This window comes from Apium graveolens, chromosome 10 (assembly GCF_009905375.1).
Source record: "Apium graveolens cultivar Ventura chromosome 10, ASM990537v1, whole genome shotgun sequence".
Classification (NCBI taxonomy): domain Eukaryota; kingdom Viridiplantae; phylum Streptophyta; class Magnoliopsida; order Apiales; family Apiaceae; genus Apium; species Apium graveolens.
In genome coordinates, this window is record NC_133656.1 from 172,859,167 (window position 1) to 172,883,613 (window position 24,447).

The following is a 24,447-nucleotide window of genomic DNA, read 5'->3' on the forward strand; positions in this document are numbered from 1 at the left end:
TATAATCCTTTAATTTAAATCCTTTTTATCCTGTTACCTTTTTCTCAATTCTTTCCGTATCTAGTGGATTTCCGGGAAAAATCAAAATGTTCGGAATTGGATTCTGACGATCTTTACATACACTTATATACTTCATAGAGTACTAATAATATCCCAGAATATCCATAACAGAACCCCTACATAGTGTGGCATGAAAAGTTTTCTCGTTCAGCAAAAACACTATTCATAAGGGTTTCAAAATTTCTCAAAAATTGGGGTTATTACAAGATCCATGCTGTCTCCATCAGCATTTTCTGATGCTCCCCCTGTAGTTATGATATTTGAGACTTCAGAATTTGAGTTTGATTTTTTAGGAGTTGAAGAATAAGAGATTCCAAAATTATCAGAATTTGGCTCATCAGAAGTAGATGAATCAGAGCTTGAAGAGCCAATGTCAGATTCTGATGCTTCTCGAGTGTCTTGAGATGTGGTAGGATCTTCTGCTTGCTCCCCCTGGACAGGTGCATTTTCCCTTGGAGTTGTTACCACGGTTTCAATGACATCAGAACTTAAATCGTCAGAACTTACAGGATCAGGATTTAAGTCATCAGAATTTACAAAATCAGAATTTAAATCTTCATTCTCAAATCTCAGCTGATCATGATCATTGAAATCTTCAAGTCCAGTAATCTTATTATCATTAAAAGAGACATTGATAGATTCCATGACAATCATTATTCTTAAATTGTAGACTCTGAAGGCTTTTGTGGAAAGTGGATATCCAAAAAAAAATCCTTCATCAGCTTTTAGATCAAATTTTGACAGCTGCTCAGGATGAGTCTTAAGAATAAAACACTTGCAACCAAATACATGAAAGTATTTCAGATTTGGCTTCTTTTTCTTCACAATTTCATATGGTGGTTTTCCATGCTTGTTTATGAGTGTAGCATTCTGTGTAAAACAAGCAGTCTGTACAGTTTTAGCCCAAAAATAGGTTGGCAGCTTTGCTTCATCAAGCATTGTTCGTGAAGCTTCAATGAGAGTCTTGTTCTTTCTTTCTACAACTCCATTTTACTGTGGAGTTCCAGGTGCAGAAAATTCCTGTTTGATTCCATGCTTTTTGCAGAACTCTTCCATGATTGAATTCTTGAACTCAGTGCCATTATCACTCCATTATTTTAACAGAATCTTTGATCAATTTATCCAGTTGTCTGACATGATCAGTTAGAGTAAATGCAGTTTCATTCTTCTTGTGCAAGAAGTACACCCAAGTGTACCTTGTGAACTCATCCACTATAACCATAACATATTTCTTCTTTGCAATAGACATGACATTAACTGGACCAAATAGATCAACATGCAGTAGGTGATAAGGCTCAAAAATTGATGACACAGTTTTGCTCTTGAAAGAAGATTTTCTTTGTTTTGCCTTTTGACATGAATCACAAAGGCCATCAGGAGAAAAAACTGACTTTGGCAGTCCTCTCACAAGATATTTCTTTACAAGCTCATTTATATTGTTGAAATTTAAATGAGAGAGTTTCTTGTGCCAATTCCAGCTTTCTTCAATTGATGTTCTACTCAACAGACAGATTGCAGAACCATCAGTACTTGTTGAAAGTCTGGCTTCATAAATGTTACCATGCCTGTTACCTTTCAGAACCACTTTGCTTGAAAATTTCTTATAACTTCACAGTGTTCTTCAAAGAAATCCACATGATAACCTCTGTCACATATTTGACTTATACTCAACAGATTGTGTTTAAGTCCTGAGACAAGAGCTATTGTTTCAATGATGACATTCCCAAGATTGATCTTGCCATATCCCACAGTTTTTCCCATGTTGCCATCTCCATAAGATACTCCTGGGCCAGCTTTCTCCACAAAGTATGATAGCAGGGCTTTATTTCCAGTCATATGTCCTGAACATCCACTGTCCAGAACTAGGATGTTCTTCCTGTTGCCCTGCAATCACAAAGACCACTAATGGTTAGTTTTAAGGACCCGGACTTGCTTGGATCCTTTGGCCTTATTAAGTTTGTTAGCATTTGCAGCGAATTTAACATCAGAGTTTATGCTAACATTTTTCTTATCAGATTTTACAGTATCAGACTTTGCATCATACTTTACACTAGAAGGAATTAAAGTAACTTTCTTCAAAGAAGGTTTTATCTGATAATAATCATAGTAGAAACTATGATATTCCTTACAAGTATAAATGGAATGCCATATACTACCACAATGAAAACAAGGATTTTGTGGCTTAAATCTAGCAGACTGACTCTTAACTCCTGATTTAGGAGGTAAAGAGTTTATATTCTTATTTTTCCTGCAAAAAGAAGCAAGATGGTTAGAGTTTCCACATTTATAATATTTTTTTCTAGGAGCATTAGGAACAGGCATATAATTATTACTTTTATTCATACCTTTCTTTCCATTCCTATTTTTCCTAGCTGCTTTTACCTTGTTCACACTGTTAATCTCTTTCAGCTTATGTTTAAGCTGCTTCTTTGTCATTAAGCCTATGTTAACTTTAGCTGGTTTATCCTGTTCTAATTTATCAGAAGTTGACTTCTCCTTAACTTCTGTCACGGATTCTTTCATCTTTTCAAAATCAGACTTTACAGTTTTAGCTACAAACTTAACAGGATTTACCTTTGGCTTAACAGTTTGTTTAACAACAATTGGCTCAATTTGTTCAGTTCCTTTTTCACTTTTGTCATCTCCATAACCTAAGCCCTCTTTCCTGTTTCCACTACTTAGCAAATTCTGAGTTGTTCTGCCAGAGTTAGTCCAAGTCCTGATAATCTCTCTTTCCTTTTCTAACTCAGTTTTTAGAGATTTATTCATTTTTAGCACTTCATCTCTAACATAAAAGGCATCATCTCTTTCTTTCTGAGTTTGATGGAACATGACTAACTCTTTTTCTAAATAATCATTCCTCTTTTTAAAAGCAAGATTTTCAGAAGTTAATCTTTCACATGTTAAAGTTTGATCTTTGTAACTAATAAACATGGTTTTAAGATATGATCTCAACTCAGTAATATTATCAGTATGAAAAGCATAAGTTGTTTGAGGTACCTTTAACTCAGCAGCATCAGAACTGCTATCAGCATTTGCCATCAAGGCATAGTTCTCCTCATCTTCAGAATATGAAGTGTCTATCCAGTTTTTCTTCTTTGTGAAAAGAGCCTTGTCTTTGTCACTCTTTCCTTTCTTGCAGTCAGGAGATACGTGGCCTTTCTCACCACAGTTGTAGCATTTGACATTCGAGTAATCTCCTCTATCAGACTTTCCTACTTTGCCTTCAGATTTTCTGAATCCCTTCTTATCAGAACTTCCACTTTTCCTGGAAAACTTCTTTTCCCTTTTAAATTTCCTGTAGGCTATCTTTGTGATACCCTTCACCATAGGAGCACACAATTTTATCATCTCTTCATCAGCATCTACTTCAGGTAGACTTTCAGTTTCTGAATTATCATCATCAGTACTTGATGATTCTGAATCAGACTTTATGATGAGAGCCTTTCCGTTGCCTTTCTTTGAGACAACCACTTTGGGGGATTCCTCCTCAGCCTTAAGAGCAATTGTCCTTGACTTTCTCCCATGTCTCTTTCTTCTTTGAACCATCTCAAGTTCATGAGTCTTAAGCATACCATAAATTTCATCAAGAGTAGTTTCATCAAGAGCATAGTTGTCTCTTATAGTAGTTGACTTCAAATCCCAACTTTCAGAAAGAGCTAAAAGGAATTTAAGATTTGAATCTTCAAGATCATATTCCTTATCCACCAGTGACAGATCATTCAAGAGTTTGACAAATCTGTCATATAAACCAGTTAATGACTCATCAGGTTTTGAGTCAAAGTAGTCATACTCTTGAGTGAGTATAGTTCTCCTGTTCTTCTTGATTGCATCAGTTCCCTGACATCTTGTCTCCAAGGCATCCTATATCTCATTTGCAGTCTTGCAGTGAATTATCCTGTTTGACATGACATTATCAATGGCACTATGCAGTAAATGCCTTACAATTGCATCATTGGCAATAGATGAGATATCTTCAGCTGTATACTCACTTTTATCCTTTGGTACGGTCTTTGTTGGCTGATCTACAACTACAATAGAGAGCTTGGTTGGCTTATGTGATCCTTCATTAATTCTGTCAAGGTATTCTGGATATGTAGCTTCCAAAAACATAGTCATCTTCACTTTCCATATAGGATACGCATAAGGTCTCAGCATGGGAACCCTAATAGTCTCATATCTACTGTGGGTTTGAGTCTTTGGAGTTTCTTCAGTTTTGGCGGGCTTGGTTGGATTTTCTGCTTCTTCAGGCATGATTGTTTTGTATCTTTACTGTATGTGTGTTAACAGATAGCGGCTCTGATACCACTTGTTAGGTCACACAACACTGTAGAAGGGGGTTGAATATAGTGTTTAATACAATCAAATTGATTTAGAACACAAGTAACAGAAAATAGATGTATTCGATATAATAAACTCTGTTACAATGGAACTATTATCTCTCAGTGATGAACAAATATCACGAGAGCTGCTAGGTTACAATGTATGATCTTCTCGATAATGATAACACATATAGTATAAACCTATGTCTGTGTTTATATAGTATATAGTTACAAGATAACTTCTAATTGATATGGAATATAATTCTGTCTCCTAAAATATATCAATCAGATATCTTATATAATTCTTTTAGTCATCTAACTCTTTCCATGCATATCTTCTTTTTGTATTAGTCTCGATCTTCTTTCCTGTAAATCAGCTTCCTTCCTTAACTGTTAGTCCTCCCGTACTTAAGTTCTGATATGACCTTAAGTCCTGATATGATATTAAGTCCTGACTTCCAGTAAGTACTGATTCCAGTAAGAACTAATATTTCCTGTTTGTTAAGATCTGAAAACTAAACATAAAACACATTAGACATGACATCTCAAATATATCCAACATGTATACCTACTAAGCTTTCCAACAATATAGGCAATATCCGGCCTAGTGCTTATCATGGCATACATAAGACTACCAATAGCCCTTAAGTATTCAAGTTGAGATACTACCACACCCTTATTAGGTAGGAGTTTAATACTAGGATCAAGAGAAATGCTAACAGGAGAACAATCCTTAAAGTTAAATCTTTTCAAAAACTTCTCAATATAATGAAATTGAGAAATTGGAATACCATTGTTCTCACGCTTGATCTTTATACCAAATATCATCTCAGCCTCCCCCATGTCTTTCATATCAAAATTAGATGACCAGAACACTTTTGTTTTATTCACTTGATTTTGGTCAGTACCAAAAATCAACATGTCATCCACATATAAACAAATTATAACTCCTTTACCAGAAGCATCAAATTTGCAATATACACACTTGTCTGCTTGGTTAAGAAAATAACCATTAGACAAGACCACATTATCAAATTTATCATGCCAATCCTTCTGTGCTTATTTTAGACCATAAAGTGATTTCTTCAACTTACACACCTTGTTCTCATAACCAAGCATAACAAACCCTTCGGGTTGTTTCATATAAATCTCTTCATCTAACTCACCATTCAAGAATGCAGTTTTCAGGTCCATTTGATGAATGACAAGGTTGTGTATAGCAGCAAATGCTATTAACAACCTAATAGTGTAAGTCCTAGCAACAGAAGCATAAGTATCAAAATAATCAATCCATTCTTTTTGTCTAAAGCCTTGGATAACCAATCTAGCTTTAAACTTATCTACTGTACCCTCCACCTTCATTTTCCTTTTGAAGATCCATCTGTTTCCCAATGCGTTACAGCCATGGGGCAGATCACTCAATTCCCATGTATTGTTATTTATGATAGAATCCATCTCATCCTGGATAGCTTCTTTCTAGAATGCAACATCTCTTGATGTCATAACTTCACTAAAAGTTTTTGGATCATCCTCAATAATAAAACAATATTGGTATTGATATTCAATTTCATCTCTGGAACCTTCAACTAGATAAAGATGAAAATCATCTCCAAAAGACTTCATTTTTCTAGCTCTAGTGTTTCTCCTTGGTTCAGACGGTCCATGAACATCTTCAATAGAAACTGAGTTCCTACTATAAGAATTCTGAAGCATGTCCCTTGGCCTAGGCATAGACGTAAATCTATTTTCATCAAAGATAGCATCTCTTGACTCAATAATCGAGTTCACAGACACATAGTCATTTGATTCTAACACATAAAATCTATATGCGATGGAATGCTCAGCATAACCAAAATACAATCTATACCTCGTTCACCCAAGTTTCTTCTTGTTTTTTTTGTTCAGTGAGTCTTACAACAACTCTACATCCCCAAACTCTCAGAAATCTCAATTTTGGTGACTCTTTGTACCAAAATTCATAAGGGGTAATCTTATTTCTCTTACTAGGAATTCAATTCAATAAATAGCAGGCTATTAACATAGCCTCACCCCAAAAACCCTCACTCAAACCCGAGTAGGATAACAAGGAATTAACCATTTCTTTCAAAGTCCTATTATTTCTTTCTGCCACACCATTTTGTTGTGGTGTATAAGGAGCTGTGGTTTGATGTATTATACCAGTAGATCGAAAATATACCGGATCATAATACTCTCCTCCTCTATCAATACGTAGATTTTTAATCATGGTACTCTGATGTAGCTCTACTTTTTCTTTATATATTTTAAAGAAGTCAACAACTTCATCCTTTGCATGCAACAAATATACATAAAAATATCTAGAAGCATCGTCAATAAAAGTAACTACATACTTTTTATTTCCTAATGATGGTGTAGAATGAAAATCACATAAATCACTATGTATTAGTTCTAATACATCAGACAACCTATTAGCATCTTTAAAGGGCATTCTAGTTATCTTTGTCAACATGCATGTTTTACATTTTTCATTGTTTAAATCAATAGCAGGTATGAGACTCATTTTAGATATATCCTTTATTCTTTTATAATGTACATGTCCTAGTCTAACATGTCATAATTCTGATTTATTCAAACTATTGCTAGTACTAGTAGAAGCCAACATAAATACCCAAAGCCAACAAAATTATTAAACATACCATTACATAAATAGCCAAAGCCAACAAAGTTAAATGGAGTATTTACATTCAACATAAACATACCATTACATAAATAGCCAAAGCCAACAAAATTACCATGTTTTGACAAGATATACTTGTCACTTTCATAAACTTGTTTATATCCATGATTATTTAATACAACACCAGACAAGAGATTCTTTCGAATCCCCGGAACATACAACACATTATTTAATAATATACATTTTCCACAATTAAAAACTAGCTTGACATTTCCTAGTCCTTTGATCGGTTCAGTTGTAACATTTCCCATCTTTAAGATAGATCCATCTTCGATTGGTTGAAAGTCTATGAACCAACTAATATCTTTACATACATGACTCGTTGCTCCTGAATCAATCCACCAAGCAACATTATCATCCTGCACATAAAATGCCTCAGATATTAGTGATACATAATTCTGACAAGAATTATAATTTTGTATTAAAATCTGACCTTGTTACTTTTCTGAATCCTTGGATCCACTTGGACCAGCATTTTGCTTTTCCTGCTTGCCTTTACCAAGCCGACAATCCTTCTTGAAATATCCAGGTTTTCCACAATTCCAACATGCCATCTTAGGCTTTTAATTGGAAGAGTTGTAGTTTCCTTTAAACTTCCGTTTATTACCCTTGCCATCCTTAGAATTCTTAGAAAGTCCACCATCTTCAACCATATTTACAGAAGAATCACCGACTTGGTTCTTGCCCTTGGGATTATTCTCAATTTCTTGAGTTCTCAAAGCCTCTTCAATTCTGAAATGACTTCCAGGTTCAACCAGCACCATATCATCTTTATTATGTTTCAAGGTGTGTTTAAAATCCTTCCATGATGGTGGCAGTTTGTCTATAACACCATAAATAGAGATAGATTCATCCATCTTTAAATTGTGTTGAACAAACTGTCCCAGAATCCTTAACAATTCATTGTATTGTTCCATCACCGGTCTAGAATCGACCATTTTATAGTTCATAAAATTACCGACCATAAACTTCTTACTAGAAGCATCTTCTGCCATGTACTTGGTTTCAAGAGAATCCCACAATTCTTTCGCTGAATCAACATTTTGGTATACATCGAAAAGGGAATCAAACATACCGTTCAATATGTGACTGTGGCAGATGTAATCATCGTTTTCCCATTTGCAGCGCTTCCTTGTTTGTTCAATAGTTTCATTCTCAATCACTTCTGGCATGGGGGTACTCAGAACATACACAACCTTCAGCGTGGTCAACAGAAAATGCATCTTCTTCTGCCATCTTCTAAAATCGTGACCCTCAAACTTGTCCAGTTTTGCAAACTTATCTAGTTTTGCAAACTTGCTTGTCATATCTTTTGCAGATTCTCCGTTCGTCATCTTCAGAAAAAAAATTAACTTCAATCTATGTTGGGAAAAAATGGTAGTAACTTGGATTTTTCTGAAGTCGTGTGAACACTTTCAGATTGAAGTTATTTGTGGTTCACCCAAATAAATCAATCAGATAAAGTCAGAAATTCTGCAAGAAGAGAGAATGTGTTTTTGTTGTGAATTTCAAGAAAAATGAACCAACCCCAAAATTGATCAATGCAACACCTATATATGTATGTCAGCAGATGTGTCTTTTCCCAACAAACACATCTCAGTCTTTTGTCAATAGACACATCTCAGTCTAACAGTCATGGCTAAAATTAACAGACACATCTTATTTCAACAGGTGTGACTGCTGCCAATGGACATGTCTCATAAACAATAATACCAAAATCACAATAAACTAGAACAAAGTGTGCACTCCGCACTCTCTCTACTTGTTCAATTTAATATTATAATTATATTGATCAACTAGTCAATCCAATTATATTAAATATCCGACGGGCATTAAGTTATAACTCATAACATGTAATAAAACAAAAATATTTTAAAAATTGGACATATAAAAAGAATCCGTCATATCCTATCTCATTGTCATACCTTTTCCCTACCTGCAACAAAACAGTCGGAACATAAAGATAAACACGTATCATCGTGTTTCTTCCTTTTGTAATTTTGACGTGCAATTAGAGAGCACTAACCCTGGTTAATGGAAGTATGGTATCATCCAAGTTCGCCCATGCTCAGCTAAACTCTGGAAATGGTAATATGAATCTTCAATAATCACTGCTCCCGAGTTTTAATTAGAAAGGAAAGCAAGTGTTGAGTGTGTAAAGTAGTTTCATTTAAATTCATATTTCTATTCTCGAGTTTTTAAAAGTATCGAAAACAAGTGCTAATGAATTTTGGTCTGGGCAGTTTCAATGTATTGCTTTTTAATTATTTATAATTGTGCTAATTGAGATAATTTTATCTTTTCAATAATTTTATGGAAACTAAAATTTTTATTCTCAAAATAAAATTACATTTTTTTTTCGGCCAAGAGATGATAAGTCAAATTAGGAAAAAAAAAATACAAAGGATGAGCATTTCCAAAGATGATATTTAAAAATTAATTAATTATTCATATCTTATTTTTTCCTCTAATAATAATCGGTCATATTTATTTAATTAAAAATTATTTTACAGTACCTTAGTTTCATGAGTGATAAGGTGTCAAAAAAATATAATGATACAATTCTTTCTTTACCTTGACTAAGAATTTCTTCTCAAAAATATAATATTCCATTTTTATACCATTACTCGGAATAAAAATAAACTTGTTGCCAAGACAATTAATATACCCACGCAATCCACACACATTCAACACCTCCTTTACTAATCTTCATTATTTAAATCATTGGGTCCCGCCATACCATCCCAATCATAAACACCCACAACACCAATCTATACACACAAATTAAATTATACTACATATAGGTCACAGTTCCCGAGGCACAATATATCCCTCCATAATACAGCTACACACTCTCTCTCCCCCCTCTCTCTCTCATATCAGCAATGGCGTCCTCTAAGCAAACCTACAAAGTGTGCTTCTGTTTCCGGCGCCGGTTCCGTCTGGCCGCCGCCGAAGCTCCGGCGGAGATCAAGTCGATGTTCGATCGGTACTCGGAGAACGGCGTGATGACGGTGCCGCATCTACTGAGATTCTTAGTTGAAGAACAAGGAGAGACTAATGCGTCACTGGAAGATGCGCAAGCGTTGTTTGATAAGCTTCATGAGTTGAAGATTTTGAATATTTTTCATCGGAAAGGACTTAATGTTGAAGCGTTCTTTAAGTACTTGTTTAATGATGTTAATCCTCCTATGTCATCTTCTCGTGAGGTAATTTATTCAACTTACTGCTGTCAAATTTTAATTATATGATCATTTTTTTATTAATTTTGTTTAGTGTAGCTTAATTGTATGTGTAATTGGATCTGTTACGTGTTAATTGTGTGTAGATTTGAATAGTGTAGTTTATTTAACATGTTATATTTCTAATTCGAGAAATACTTATTATTAACCTCGAAGCGGTTTTGAAGTACTTGTTTAGCCATGTTAATTCTCCAGTTTTGCGCTTGTGGAGGTGATTAGTTGAAGTTATGTCGGGAAAAATTGGTAGTAAATTGGATTTTTCTGAAGTCGTGTGAACACTTTTAGATTGAAGTTATTCGTGGTTCACCCAAATAAATCAATCGGATAGAGTCAGAAATTCTGCAAGAAGAGAGAATGTGTTTTTGTTGTGAATTTCAAGAAAATGAAGCAACCGTGAAATTGATCAATGCAACACATATATATGGATGTCTGCTCTTTTGCCAACAGACACATCTCTGTCTTTTGCCAATAGACGCATCTCAGTCTAACAGTTATGGTTAAAACTAACAGACACATCTTATTTCAACAGGTGTTACTGCTGCCAATGAACATGTCTCATAAACAATAATACCAAAATCACAATAAACTCGAACAAAGCGTGCACTCCGCACTCTCCCGACTTGTTCAATTTAATATTATGATTATATTGATCAACTAGTCAATCTAATTACACTAAAATATCCAACAATCCTTCCCCATTTTAGCGTAATCCATGATTAACTAAAATAAATTCACAACAAACAACAAACTCATGCATAAATGAAATATCGTGACGATTGAATTTCATATTAGTATATTACACATTCCATATATTCGAATATCAAGGTATCACTATGGATTGAACCTCTACTATTCATAGAGAATACACGAAGATAATATACACATAAATTTACATTCTCAAATTATTCTTACTTGACACTATCTTTTACTAGCCTTGTGTACTAATTCTTCATAAGTATATAAAAGCCAAGTCCTAGCTTCTTGAAGCGGCTAAACTTCATGCTCAAATAGGTAGTTCTTTTACTCTCGCACCTGCATATGCAATTTTTCAAAAGAACTATTAAGAAGATAAGCTTCAACCTCCTCAACTTGCAAGTCTGAACACATACCTTGGATGATACTTCTAATGTGTTCCAATCTCTAGATGTTAAGTTTTCCACATTGAATTCAACACCTAATGTAATATTAGGTGAGAATTGGGTTTCTCGACATGAGAGACTTTTAGATGGACTTCAATCCCATCCCCGCAGCCGACTTGTGCACAAGATCTCTACTCAACCCTTTGGTTAGATGATCGGCTAAATTATGTTGAGTTCTTATAAACTCCACTGATATAACACCATGCGTGATAAGCTCACGAATCATGCTGTGTCTAACACCTAAGTGTCTAGACTTGCCTTTGAACACTTGTCTATAAGCATTAGCCAAGGCAGACTCACTATCACATCTGATAGATATGGGTGATATCGGTTTAGGCCACAATGGAATCTCATAAATCAGATTTCTTAGCCATTCAGCTTCTTTACCAGCCGCTGATAATGCCACAAATTCAGATTCCATCGTTGAATCAGTAATGCAACTCTGTTTCTTTGATGTCCAAGAGATAGCACCTCCTCCAAGAAGGAATACTCAGCCACTTGTGGAAGAATGATCTTCCTTATTGGAAATCCAACTTGCATCTGAATGACCTTCAATAACTGAAGGAAATCCAGTATATATCAAACCATAATCCATGGTTCCTTTCAAGTACTTGAACACTCGACTTAAGGCTTGCCAATGATGTGAACTTGGTTTGCTTGTATACCTACTAAGCTTTCCAACAACATAGGAAAATCCGGCCTAGTGCTTATTATGGCATACATAAGACTACCAATAGCCCTTGAGTATTCAAGTTGAGATACTGCCACACCCTTATTAGGTAGGAGTTTAATACTAGGATCAAGAGGAGTGCTAACAGGAGAACAATCCTTAAAGTTAAATCTTTTCAAAATCTTCTCAATATAATGAGATTGAGAAATTGAAATACCATTGTTCTCACGCTTGATCTTTATACCAAGAATCACCTCAGCCTCCCCCATGTCTTTCATATCAAAATTAGATGACAAGAACCTTTTTGTTTTATTCACTTGATTTTGGTCAGTACCAAAAATCAACATGTCATCCACATATAAATAAATTATAGCTCCTTTACCAGAAGCATCAAATTTGCTATATACACACTTGTCTGCTTGGTTAAGAAAATAACCATTAGACAAGACCACATTATCAAATTTATCATGCCAATCCTTCGGTGCTTGTTTTAGACCATAAAGTGATTTCTTCAACTTACACACCTTGTTCTCATAACCAGGCATAACAAACCCTTCGGGTTGTTTCATATAAATCTCTTCATCTAATTCAATATTCAAGAATGCAGTTTTCACATCCATTTGATGAATGACAAGGTTGTGTATAGCAGCAAGTGCTATTAACAACCTAATAGTGGAAGTCCTAGCAACGGGAGCATAAATATCAAAATAATCAATCCCTTCTTTTTGTCTAAAGCCTTGGATAATCAATCTAGCTTTAAACTTATCTATTGTACCGTCCTCCTTTTTTTTCCTTTTGAAGATCCATCTGTTTCCCAATGCTTTACAGCCAGGGGGCAGATCACTCAATTCCCATGTATTATTATTCATGATAGAATCCATCTCATCTTAGATAGCTTCTTTCCAGAATGCAACATCCCTTGATGTCATAGCTTCACTAAAAGTTTTTGGATCATCCTCAATAATAAAATAATATTGGTATTGATATTCAATTTTATCTCTAGAACCTTCAACTAGATAAAGATGAAAGTCATCTCCAAAAGACTTCACTTTTCTAGCTCTAGTGCTTCTCCTTGGTTCAGACGGTCCATGAACATCTTCAGTTGAAACTGAGTTCCTACTATAAGAATTCTGAAGCATGTCCCTTGGCCTAGACATAGACGTAAATCTGTTTTCATCAAAGATGGCATCTTTTGACTCAATAATCGAGTTCACAGACACATAGTCATTTGATTCTAACACATAAAATCTATATGCGATGGAATGCTCAACATAATCAACAAAAATACAATCTATACCTCGTTCACCCAAGTTTCTTCTTTTTTGTTCAGTGAGTCTTACAACTGCTCTACATCCCCAAACTCTCAGAAAACTCAATTTTGGTGACTTTTTGTACCGAAGTTCATAAGGGTAATCTTATTTCTCTTACTAGGAATTCGATTCAATAAATAACAGGCTGTTAACATAGCCTCACCCCAAAACCCTCACTCAAACCCGAGTAGGATAACAAGGAATTAACCATTTCTTTCAAAGTCCTATTCTTTCTTTCTGCCACACCATTTTGTCGTGGTGTATAAGGAGCCGTGGTTTGATGTATTATACCAGTAGATCGAAAATATACCGGATCATAATACTCTCCTCCTCTATCAGTACGTAGATTTTTAATCATGGTACTCTGATGTAGCTCTACTTCTTCTTTATATATTTTAAAGAAGTCAACAGCTTCATCCTTTGCATGCAACAAATATACATAACAATATCTAGAAGTATCATCAATAAAAGTAACTACATACTTTTTATTTCCTAATGATGGTGTAGAATGAAAATCACATAAATCACTATGTATTAGTTCTAATACATTAGACACCCTATTAGCATCTTTAAAGGGCATTCTAGTTATCTTTGTCAACATGCATGTTTTACATTTTTCATTGTTTAAATCAATAGCAGGTATGAGACTCATTTTAGACATATCCTTTATTCTTTTATAATGTACATGTCCTAGTCTAGCATGCCATACAAGCAGATTCTTTATTAAATGGAGTATTTATATTCAACATAAACATACCATTACATAAATAGCCAAAGCAAACAAAATTACCATGTTTTGACAAGATATACTTGTCAATTTCATAAACTTGTTTATATCCATAATTATTTAATACAACACCAGACAAGTGATTCTTTCGAATCCCCGGAACATACAACACATTATTTAATAATATACATTTTCCAGAAGTAAAAACTAGCTTGACATTTCCTAGTCCTTTGATCGGTTCAGTTGCAACATTTCCCATCTTTAAGATAGATCCATCTTCGATTGGTTGAAAGTCTATGAACCAACGAAGATCTTTACATACATGACTCGTTGCTCCTGAATCAATCCACCAAGCAACATTATCATCCTGCACATAAAATGCCTCGGATATTAGTGATACATAATTTTGACAAGAATTATAATTTTGTATTAAAATCTGACCTTGTTGCTTTTCTAGATCCTTGGATCCACTTGGACCAGCATTTTGCTTTTCCAACTTGCCTTTATCAACCCGACAATCCTTCTTGAAATGTCCAGGTTTGCCACACTTCCAACATGCCATCTTAGGCTTTTTGTTGGAAGAGTTGTGGTTTCCTTTAAATTTCCGTTTATCACCCTTGCCATCCTTAGAATTCTTAGAAGGTCCACCATCTCCAACCATATTTACAAAAGAATGACCGACTTGGTTCTTGCCCTTAGTATTATTCTCAATTTCTTGAGTTCTCAAAGCCTCTTCAATTCTGAAGTGACTTCGAAGTTCAACCAGCGTCATATCATCTTTATTATGTTTCAAGGTGTGTTTAAAATCCTTCCATGATGGTGGCAGTTTGTCTATAACACCATAAACAGAGATAGATTCATCCATCTTCAAATTGTGTTGAACAAACTGTCCCAGAATCCTTAACAATTCATTGTATTGTTCCATCACCGGTCTAGAATCGACCATTTTATAGTTCATAAAATTACTGACCAGAAACTTCTTACTAGAAGCATCTTTTGCCATGTACTTGGATTCAAGAGAATCCCACAATTCTTTCGTTGAATCAACATTTTGGTATACATCGAAAAGGGAATCAGACATACCGTTCAAGATGTGACCGCGGCAGATGTAATCATCATTTTCCCATTTGCAGCATTTCCTTGTTTGTTCAATAGTTTCGTTCTCAATCACTTCTGGCTCTGGCACGGGGGTACTCAGAACATACACAACCTTTAGCGTGGTCAACAGAAAATGCATCTTCTTCTGCCATCTTCTAAAATCCTGACCCTCAAACTTGTCCAGTTTTGCAAACTTGCTTGTCATATCTTTTGCAGATTCTCCATTCGTCATCTTCAGAAAAAGAGAATAACTTCAATCTATGTTGGGAAAAATTGGTAGTAACTTGGATTTTTCTGAAGTCGTGTGAACACTTTCAGATTGAAGTTATTTGCGGTTCACCCAAATAAATCAATCGGATAAAGTCAGAAATTCTGCAAGAAGAGAGAATGTGTTTTTGTTGTGAATTTCAAGAAAATGAACCAACCGTAAAATTGATCAATGCAACACCTATATATGGATGTCAGCAGATGTGTCTTTTGCCAACAGACACATCTCAGTCTAACAGTCATGGCTAAAACTAACAGATACATCTTATTTCAATAGGTGTGGTTGCTGCCAATGGACATGTCTCATAAACAATAATACCAAAATCACAATAAACTCGAACAAAGCGTGCACTCCGCACTCTCTCGACTTGTTCAATTTAATATTATGATTATATTGATCAACTAGTCAATCCAATTACACTAAAATATCCAACAAGTTATTGCTCTAGAATTGTTGTTTGATCGATCATTTTTGAATTTGCTTAGTTTGTTCAATTATATGCTTAATTTGATGTGATAGTTGTTATCTGAGTATGATGTGGATAGTGCCACTAAAGTTCACAACTACTACCATATAACTGTATTTAAATAGAAAAAAATATATACTTATATAACCAGCAAGTGGCTTATTTTTGAGGAAGGGAGTGATGCAGGACATAATCAGTACTTATATAGTTATATGCACAATCACTTGAGCTGAATTTATTGATATCCCATGAACCAGACGGCCCCACAGTGAGCTTGCAAATATAGTTACTACTTACTAGTCAAACAAGCACGCAATATGTGCTTTAAATTTAAACTTTAGTATGTAACCTAATCTCTGGGAAGATTGTGTACAGAGGGAGGATATTATTTTGGATGAGTACTTGGTCTAAGAATTTTAAGACGGTTCACTTGTTGCTGCAATGGAGGGAAGGGGATCATGGGTATGGTTGAAGGGTCACAATATTTAGATCAACCGCAATATCTATTTTAGCTTTAAATGTTTAATTTTCTTTCTTTTATTGGGGGGTGGGGAGGGGTTGGATAAACGGCAATAATTCTTTTACCTCAAAAAGGAAAATGACCTTGTGAATGCTTTTATCCTGACTTATGCCAAGAAATAATGAATCAGACTGTACAATAACAACTTGGTAAAATTATTTTCCTTGCAATATTTATCATGTAGTTAGGTACTAAATATGTAGCGTGTGTGTGTATTGGCATTTCTATTGACCGTAGTTTCTAATAGTCCTACATCTGCCACTGCGTTTAGTATTTGGCAGTTTTGCTGAGATTCCCAGTTAAGCAACATTTTTACTTGTGTAAGTCCTGTAATCCTGTTTTTATTAGGAAGATAACGGAGGAGCTGGAGAGTAAGCTGATATATTTTGTTCAGACTTAGTAATGTATTATGCTCATGATAATTTTAGCAAGTGAAAACTGGTTGGGAAACATGTTTAGGAAGAAGGCTATAGATTTTGTCTAAGAATACAAGTAGTATTTTAAAACCTTAGAGAAATATTGTTCAAATTTGAATTACTCTTTTTTGTATCTTGGAATTAATAGTGCACATTCCTCCTTTGTTCTGGCCAAAAGAACCTAGGTTTATTGTTCTTTTCGGATACTGTGTTTACTAAGGAAACTAGGAAAAATATTGTTAATTTTTAGTTTGTTTTTCATTGCAATGTACTTATAGTGATCTTCTCGTACCTCTTAGATTCACCAAGACATGGATGCTCCGTTGTCTCATTACTTCATATTCACCGGGCATAATTCATATCTAACCGGGAATCAACTTAGTAGTGATTGCAGTGACGTCCCAATTATAAAAGCACTTGAGAGGGGTGTTAGAGTTATTGAATTAGATATATGGCCCAACTCAACTGGCGATGATGTGAATGTTCTTCATGGAAGGTAAGATATGAATGCAAAATGAAAATCCTGACACTTTTCTTTCTTTTTTCCATATATATATATATAAATTTAAACTCCTTGTGAGCAGGCCCCGTTAACTGGGGGTCGGCTTGTGCACTAACACAGAGCCCTGAAATTTCAGGGGCTTTTCTTTTTGTAAGTTTTTCTCTATTAAAATAGAGTGAAATGAAAATATTTAGTGGGAAAGATTGAAAGCTCAAGTAAAATATATATATTACTGTATATTATATTTCTTAATCCACTATACAGTAATTTTCAAGCATGTTTCTATACACAATTATTACGAACCTTACTTTCATAGTGAAAACTGAAAACAGTTGGGCTTAATTTTTAGTTTTCCAATTTTGAAGATTCAGACCTAAAAGTTTCCGGTTATGAGCATTTACAATTTAGTAAATTTTTGGAATTTCGCACCAGCATAAGTGGTTGTGACCTCTATGATCACCTTGTGTGTGAACTACTGAAAGATAAAGGACTCTTGATGGAGATAAGTATATAATTTTAATTACTAGAATTTATGATGCATGCAAATTAAATAGTCAATGCTTTTAGACAGGTTTGTCCTGTATAAATAAACTAAAAATTGCAATCCATGAGAACATCTTTCCCTTTCGCACCCATCATCTACCACACTCATATAAAGATATAAAAGATAGCGATGTGGCATTCCTTCCTTCTTGAAAATGAATAGAACACATCATCAGCTAACTAAAGTATGCTTTATTTTGAACCAAGTCAATGTATAACTTTTAGGTTTTACATTACAACTCGACCAAGATAGATGCTCCCTTAGTATCTATTCTAGGAAAATTTCCAGAGAATGTGATTTATAAGTGGAGTAAAGTTTACTTTCTACATAGACAAATTTCATAATTAATTTTAGGTGGATGTAAATGATAATTGCCAACAGAATATAATGAGAATTGTATCTTATCACCTATAATCATACTTTGCACTGTACATAATGTTTCATTTAACTTAAGAGTTATGAGGGGTCAAAGTGTTTGCGAACACTTTGACGATTCTGTAACCTGAAATATAATGCCATTAAGAAGATTGATTTGCTGCGTAGGACACTGACCACTCCTGTTAAACTCCTAAAATGTCTGGGTTCTATAAAGGAGCATGCATTTACTGCATCCGAGTATCCTGTTGTAATAACTCTAGAAGACCACCTTACTCCAGATCTTCAAGCTAAAGTAGCCGAAGTAAGTATGTGAACTGATATTGGACCGTTAACCACAAAACCACATATTTTATATTTGACTATCTTTTTACTCAATCTAGATGGTGACTCAAACATTTGGAGAGGCATTGTTTACACCTGACTCAGATTGCTTGAAGGAGTTTCCATCACCGAAATTTCTGAAAAGGAAATTTATTATTTCTACTAAACCACCCAAGGAATACCTTCAAGCCAAAAAAGTTGACGGAGATGAGAAAAATGGTTCACAGAAAGAGAAGGAAGTTACTGATGAGGGAGCTTGGGGAAAAGAACTCTCAAGCTCCAGATACGGAACTAATCAAGATAAGGTAATACATATACTTCATATTGTGCCAAACCTATATGGTGTATACACAGCAAGCATATTGTTAATTGTTTGCTAACTCTTTTTTTACCTAGGATAATTTCGATGAATTTGAAAGCCCAGACGAGGAAGAGGATGAAGACGATGATAAGGCATGTCAAAAAACAGCACCTGAATACAGGCGTTTGATTGCAATCCATGCAGGAAAAGGGAAAGGAGGATTGGATGATTGGCTGAAGGTGGACCCAGAAAAAGTTAGGCGACTCAGTTTAAGCGAGCCAGAACTTGAAAAGGCTGTAACAACTCATGGAAAAGCTATTGTGAGGTATACATTGAAGTACCACCTGAATTATTTTGGTTAATCATATTTAAATTGGCACATGTTTCCTTTCTGATTTTACATAAATAACATATGTACCTTCTACCGAGATTATGTGAATTTACCTAGTCTCAGTACCAATTATTCTTATTATATCTAAGCTTTGATGAAATTCTACGTGCAACTGGAAAAATACCAAATGATCACCTTCAGCTGATTAAAACAACCAACGCTTGTTATCTTGTGTATCATATTGATGATGCTAGTTATAGTTGCACGGCAAAGTACAGTAAAGTTACTTGATCTGACTGGCCTATCCACTACCTCCCCCGGATTTCTAGAATTCCGTTTCCAACTTCTGGCTGTCCTTTGAGAAAAAGTGTATTTGTTTTTTTGGTACTTCTCTACTTCATTTTCACAGCACTCTTACATAATATCTGGTCTTCTGTATATATTGTTGGGTTTCTAGGGTGGCCCATTTAGCCTTACCAACCCCGTATTATAAGTTTTACCTATGCATGTAGATCTCTTCAACAGCAATATAGCATTTTGATTCCTGATAACTGGCTTAATACAGATTTACGCAGCGTAATATATTGAGGGTGTACCCGAAGGGTATACGTTTTGACTCTTCTAATTACAATCCACTGATTGCCTGGACACATGGAGCTCAAATGGTTGCTTTTAATATGCAGGTTAGCATCTTAGTTGCTTCTTTGACTATCAGTTTATTATGATAACAATACTAAATTTGAAGCCGTATTTTTTACTTGCTCTTTCTTATTATGGCTATGCACACTTATATTATATCCAATATATCATTAACTTACATATAACAAATTGATAAATTTTTCTGCAACTCTTGTTCTTTTCACACCATATGACATTTGAATTATTAATTCATTAAAAGTTTAGTTTTTACTAAAGTTTAAACTATCACATGCTCACAAAGGCAACAAAGCTATTATACTAAAATTTAACGACATACTACATGTTACACGTGAGATGCTGACATTGTGATGGGAAAGATTCAAAATTTAAAGAGAATGTTTTGTTATATTTATTAAATCGAATTTTATTGTAATCCAAGGAAATAAGCGATTTTATGTAAATATAAGGATTCTCAAAAGTATTATTGAGTTAGGATATGGATAACTATTAGAGGTATCTAATGGGTTTTTTTATTCTAAAAAGTGAAGTTCATTAAATAGAGTTACAACTATTTTCATGTCATGCATATTGAATATTTGGGGTGTTTATTTTATAACAATAAAAAATTGTTCATTAATTTTCTTTCTTATCGTTGTGATCCATTAAATTTTGTATTTTGTATGTTACCAGGGTTTTGTGCCACCCTAGTAATATCTCCTTAATTGTGAAATTGTACAATTTCCGTCTTAATTTTTTCCACGTATCACATCTCAAATTTTTTAAATTAATTTCTTATTTGTCGAGGGTTCAAGGTTTGCTGAATATATTCATTGTTCATTATACTTTTAAAGGTGACAATGTTTATTTATGCAACATTGTTTATTAAAACTTGTGCTATTTACGAGGAACATCGAGTTAGTCTTTTGGTGGTGTATCCCATCAGTGTTCATCATGTTACCACTAATTATGTAACCATTGATATGATTATTTTTTTTTCATAAATGAAATCGGGTTATTTGGGTCTCAGGAGAAGGTAACATTAAATATTTAGCTTTTGTTATTGGTCCTTGATGGAGGACATGCATTAAAAACAAGTAAAATGATAAATAAATGTGGATTAACCGCAGAAAATCCACACCTAAAGGTGATCCAACCAAAGAAGAATCACAAACCCTAGGATTTTTCAACCATAGAAGAGAGGTTTGTTAGGATCGCAACCTATAACAAAATAGGAACAATTCTCAATGTAATATTCAATCCATTTCATTCTTATACTAAAAGATGAGTGGTAAATTGGGTACAAAATATAGTTCCAAAATGATGTGGCATGAGTGATGTGTCACTTTGGGCTATTTTAATTGGTGAGATTGATGTGAATGCATAGGATGTCCATCTTATTATTTGTATGATGACCAATGAGAACATGCCACGTGGCATTTTTGAACCGTTTTGAGATCCAATTTTAGGTACCTAGCATTTCTCATAAAAGATTACATCAGCTTATATAGCCACATAAGAGTGAATCCCTAAACTTAGTCACCAAGTAACAATCTTCTAATAAAGGAAACTAATTCTTTATCATTTTGTATCATAATTTAGAATATTACTACATATATATAATATAATATTAAAACAAATTACCCTAAATGTAATCCTAGCTAGTTACATAAAATATATAGAAACTAATATTTTAATTCTTTGTTCTGCATCAGTCCTCAAGGCCCAACTCTCTCAAATAAATGGTTTTTGAGAACACTTTTATCTTAACTCGTTAGCCAAGATGACTTGCAAAACTTTTTCACACTTTAACATCATTTGTGTGAGAAAGTATATCTAATTTCTAATAAAAATAACTCTTAATGTTTACTCCAAGCTTGCTTGGGTTTCTTTTTAAATAACTCAAATTTGCTACCCGAATTTTTTTATATATTTTTAACATGTCGTAGTTTACTACCTTTTTCACTTTAGTGATTAATAGATATAACTTAGTTCCCGTTGCTTTAGACGCTAGACAATACACCTTAATTGTTTTTTGTTTTGTTTATGAGTATTTCTCATGTATAGCTTTAGAACATCAAGTGATATATTGTGAGCAGTCTATAAGTTTGGTGTTTGTGGAGATGATCGTCAATTCTAAAACTATATTAGAAGCTCAAGTTATAACACAACTATTAATAAGCACAGAGAGCCAAATTTAGAGCATATTGTACTAGACAAGACAAAAAAAACTAAGTTACAACTATAACACTATGATGTTAAGACCCCAGGTACAAGGTTATAGACCCCAGGTACACATGTCAAACAAGGTTATTGATTCAAGCATCAGATTTCTGGTTTTGAAAATATTGGGAAACGGTTGCGAAATAAGATATGAATGCAGAGACTGAACTAAGTTACAACTATAACATTATGAATTTTTTTTTGCATGATCATTCGTTTTCATGCTCTATCTCTTCTAAAGTTGTCGAGTTTAGTCTGAAAGTCCAAAAGAAAGAAATAGCCAATCGCCTTTAAATTATTTCCTTGATATTTTTTCCATTTCTGTTGACACCTAGATCTCCTTATTATCAAATTATGTCGCTAGTGAGATGCAGTGGGGGTTACCAGTAAAATAACCTCTCACCTAATAAAAATATAAAGGAACATTGCCAAACATCATATGATTATTACTTTGACAGGGCTATGGAAGATCACTTTGGCTAATGCACGGAATGTTCAGGGCCAATGGTGGTTGTGGTTATGTTAAGAAACCGGACTTCTTATTGAAGACTGGTCCGCACGACGAGGTCTTTGATCCTGAAACTGCACTCCCGGTCAAGAAAACGTTAAAGGTAAGTAAATCTTTATGAATGTTAAAAACTGCACCCGATTTGTTGTTACCTGTGAAAGTTGTTTTCATTTTTGTGCATGGTCAATTACTGTAATTTAAATACTCAAGCACACCTATGTATTGACTGAGACTCGAACCCTCGACCTATCTTTATGAATGTTAAAAACTGCACCCGGTTTCTTGTTACCTGTGAAAGTGGTTTTCGTTTTTGCACGAGGTCGATTACAATAATTTAAATACTCAAGCACACCTATGTATTGACTCGAACCCTCGACCTCTTGTTACCAAGGTTGAGGGGTATTCACTAGACTATAATACTACATTAGAAATTGGGATAGTGGTTTGTGTTCAAGAAATATCATATTCCAAATTGAAGTTCTAGTAGAGCCTTATATGTCTTCATGACAGACTGCTGAAACTGTTGCTCTTCGTATAGGTAACTGTATATATGGGTGAAGGCTGGTATTATGACTTCAAGCATACTCATTTTGATGCATACTCCCCTCCAGACTTCTATGCAAGGGTAAGACTGTACAAGGAATCTCTTGCACCTAATTGCCTTTATATATGGATATTTTGGCATACATATCATTTTTTATGAACATATTTTCCTCAAGTACCTATTGTATGCATGTTGTCACTGTAGGGGTCTCGTGACCAAATATTTTAGTAAGAAGTTCTTTCCAATAAGTTGGATGTGTAAATGCTGTTTTGGTTGCAGATTGGTATTGCTGGTGTCCGTGCTGATACAATAATGAAAAAAACAAAGACACTTGAAGACAACTGGATTCCAAATTGGAATGAGAAGTTTGAGTTCCCATTAACAGTCCCAGAACTGGCTCTCCTTCGAATTGAAGTTCACGAGTATGACATGTCTGAGAAGGATGACTTTGGAGGCCAAGCTTGCCTGCCTGTTTCAGAACTGAGAACTGGTATTCGATCCGTTCCACTCTATAGTAGGAAAGGAGACAAGTACAATTCAGTGAAGGTTCTCATGCGCTTTGAATTTGTTTGAAATAATTGTGTGAGATTGTACTATTTCATTTCTTTGTTGTAATTTTTTGTTTGCTAAGCAAATCAGGATATCACCCGTGTGCAGTTTCAAAATACTTTATTCGCTTTGTATAGTAGTAATGCAGAGATGTGTGTATATGTCTACGTAGGTAATGCTTCACAGTCCCATCTTGCTGGTGTGTATTGCCTTCGTATTAAATGCGGAACTTTCATCGTTGTAATGTTGTAAAATATTTATCAAAACATTTTATTGCGCCAAATTAGAAATTAACTTGGTGTGAATGATTACTGCTAGAAAGCATTACTAGCTGTGTTTCTATTTGAAGAATTCTGAGGTTTTGTTAAAAAAAAAATAAGAATTACCATGCATATATGATTGCGTGCTGTACCAGGTGATTACATATTTAGTTTGTTTGATACCCGAATTATGATTGTATATTGTACTCCTAAGCTTGAGAAAAGTTAGAAATGATTGAAGGGTTCAAAATTGATGGGATTGATGGGTTTGGAGATGTTGAACAGGTTTAAGACTTTTTTGTGGTCCGAGGCCATGAACATTTTTCTTGACGAGTCTACGCCGGAATAAGTTTTGGATATATACATATATAAATATATATATAACAATAATATAGA

At 34.4% G+C, this 24,447-nt stretch overlaps 1 protein-coding gene across 1 annotated transcript; it reads left to right on the forward strand.

Annotated features, from left to right (window-relative positions):
- Nucleotides 1–9,884: 9,884 nt before the first annotated feature.
- LOC141693037 (phosphoinositide phospholipase C 2-like) lies at nucleotides 9,885–24,085 on the forward strand. The gene is made up of 9 exons (XM_074498023.1): nucleotides 9,885–10,307; nucleotides 17,254–17,450; nucleotides 18,544–18,679; nucleotides 18,759–19,004; nucleotides 19,096–19,325; nucleotides 19,897–20,014; nucleotides 22,649–22,801; nucleotides 23,237–23,323; nucleotides 23,522–24,085. Exons 1-9 carry the CDS (start codon nucleotides 9,984–9,986, stop codon nucleotides 23,813–23,815), a joined length of 1,785 nt encoding a protein of 594 aa, XP_074354124.1. The 5' UTR covers nucleotides 9,885–9,983; the 3' UTR covers nucleotides 23,816–24,085.
- The last annotated feature ends 362 nt before the right edge of the window (nucleotides 24,086–24,447 follow it).